Raw genomic sequence first — 2,087 nt, 5'->3', positions numbered from 1 at the left:
ACCTGAGCCCCACCCCCCACAGCCCTGCTCCCTGCTGAGCCCCGCCTGCCCCCCCCCAATAAACACAATTCTGCTCAGCCCACACTGATTCCTGGGCTGCGGGCAGGTGGCCGGAGCTCAGGGCTGGGTGTGGACATGAGTCCCAGGGCGGGAGGTGGCCGTTCACCGTGGGTCCCAGGCAGGTGGCAGCCTCACTCCGGGGCCTGGGACTTTTGGACGCAGCCACCTTTCCGGGAGAGGCTGGAACCTTCCAGAGGTGGGACCTTCCAGAAATTTCTATAGTTACTAACTGGCTGTTTAAGGACCGAGTAGCAAAGTTCCTGAAAACCTCGCAGTTGGCTCTGCAGGCCAGTGAGCCCTCTCCACCCGCAACCTTCGGGGTCACGGCCCTGCCTGGAGCGGTGCCCATGGCCTGGGGGTGAAGTCCGGGTCCCTGGACCATGGCTCCGAGTCTCATCCCCCACCCTCTCCGACCTGCGTGCCCCGCGGCCCACTGGCTGCCCCTTCCCAGCTCGCTGTGCTGACCTCTGCACCTTTGCCTGGGTCCTCAGCTGGATGCCCTCCCTCCTGACTTCTCGGAGACTCAGCGCCTGATCCGCCAGCCTGGGCGGAGGGGGGAGCCGTGGGGAGGGGCCCGCAGAAACAGGACTCCACGGCCTGACTGCTGACTGCTCCCCTACACCTCGAGCCTCCGTATGCCCCTCCCAGGGGCCCACTGCCAGCACCGGGCTTCCTGCCCCGGGCTGGGCCGGGGCTAACTTCACATGCTCCCACTTCCCTCTGGGCCGCCTGCTTTGGGTTGGGGTGTGGGAGCAGGCTTCCCCCCTGCACCAGGGCCTGTGGTTAGAGGCAGGAGTGGCTGGAGAACGTTTATTGTATAAAATAATGGGCGCCCTACCCTCCCCTCCCCCCAGGGAAGCCCATCCTGGGGCTGCCCCGCAGCCTGAGGGAGACCCCGCTCCCTCCCAGCCTCCAGGGCAGACTGGAGCCGCCCCCAGAGGAGGCAGCCTGGCTGAACCCCACCTCCCGAGCCCACCCCATGCTTCTAGCCCTTCCCCACCCTCCGTACCCCCCCAGACTCGGACACAGGACAGCTCAACACAACAGCAGACGGGGTAGGGGTGGGGCCGTCCCGGGCCGGGCTAGAAGACCGTGCACTTCTTCCCCGGCTTCTTGACCGGGGGCGGGCACAGCACTGCCCGGATGGCCTCATCGAACACTGTCTTCAGGCCGCGCTGAGTCAGGGCCGAGCACTCCAGGTACTTGACTGAGCCTGGGGGCGCCGGGGAGAGGAGAGTGAGGGAGGAGGGCGGGTGCGAGCCGGTGCCCGCGCAGGTCCGCCCAAGCCCACTCACCGATCTCCCGGGCCATGGCCAGGCCCTGCGGGTAGGTGATGGGCGCCAGCTTCTTGTCCCGCAGCCGCTCGATGGTGTCTTTGTCGTCCCGGAGGTCCAGCTTGGTGCCCACCAGGAGGATGGGCGTGTGGGGGCAGTGGTGCCGCACCTCCGGGTACCACTGTGGGGACGGAGCTCTGACCCGACCCCACAGGGGCTTCTCCCCCAGCCCGTCCCCGACAGAGCAGGCCACGGCACCCCGAGACCCGCACTGAGCCCGTCCTGCTTCACGGGTGACCACTAGGTTTGATGGGGGACAAGAACCCCCAGCCGGGCCCTGGCCGGTGTGGCTCAGTGGATAGGGTGTCAGCCTGTGGACTGAAGGGTTCAGGGGTCGATTCCAGTCAGGGCACAGGCCCGGGCCGCTCGGTCCCCAGTAAGGCACGTGCAGGAGGTGGCCAAACGACTCTCTCTCATCATTGATGTTCCTCTCTCTCCCCCTCTCCCTTCCTCTCTGACATCAATAAAAATATATATATTTTTTAAAAATCCCCAGCCGGAAGCTTCCAGGCCTGTTAGGGGCTCCCAGCCGGGGCCCTTCCCTTCTCTGAGAGCCTTGTACCTGCCCAGCCCGTACCCTCGGCCCCCAGCCCGGGAAACCCCACGCGGAGCCAAAAGGGCACCTCCTCCATCTGCAGAGAACCCTCAGCCCCGGGGTCTTCAGCCAGAGCCCGTCCCATCGGCGTCCCCGAC

At 66.2% G+C, this 2,087-nt stretch overlaps 1 protein-coding gene across 1 annotated transcript; it reads right to left on the bottom strand.

Annotated features, from left to right (window-relative positions):
• Positions 1 to 898: 898 nt before the first annotated feature.
• Positions 899 to 2,074, bottom strand: RAC3 (ras-related C3 botulinum toxin substrate 3 (rho family, small GTP binding protein Rac3)). The gene is made up of 3 exons (XM_015559862.1): positions 1,995 to 2,074; positions 1,356 to 1,741; positions 899 to 1,273 (listed from the first exon to the last, which is right to left on the bottom strand). Exons 1-3 carry the CDS (start codon positions 2,072 to 2,074, stop codon positions 1,143 to 1,145), a joined length of 597 nt encoding a protein of 198 aa, XP_015415348.1. The 3' UTR covers positions 899 to 1,142.
• Between the last annotated feature and the right edge of the window lie 13 nt (positions 2,075 to 2,087).

This window comes from Myotis davidii, unplaced genomic scaffold, assembly GCF_000327345.1.
Source record: "Myotis davidii unplaced genomic scaffold, ASM32734v1 scaffold211, whole genome shotgun sequence".
Taxonomy (NCBI): Eukaryota; Metazoa; Chordata; class Mammalia; order Chiroptera; family Vespertilionidae; genus Myotis; species Myotis davidii.
Note: the sequence above shows the minus strand (reverse complement) of the source record. Positions and strands in the feature narration are given on the sequence as shown.

What these genes read in the sequence shown, in the direction of transcription:
- RAC3 (XM_015559862.1), bottom strand. Translation starts at nt 2,074, where the DNA reads ATGGGACGGGCTCTGGCTGAAGACCCCGGGGCTGAGGGTTCTCTGCAG. An exon ending in CCCTTTTGGCTCCGCGTGGG is followed by an intron (nt 1,742 to 1,994) that starts GTTTCCCGGGCT and finishes GGGCCTGTGCCC; the next exon opens with TGACTGGAATCGACCCCTGA. An exon ending in GGCCATGGCCCGGGAGATCG is followed by an intron (nt 1,274 to 1,355) that starts GTGAGTGGGCTT and finishes CGGCGCCCCCAG; the next exon opens with GCTCAGTCAAGTACCTGGAG.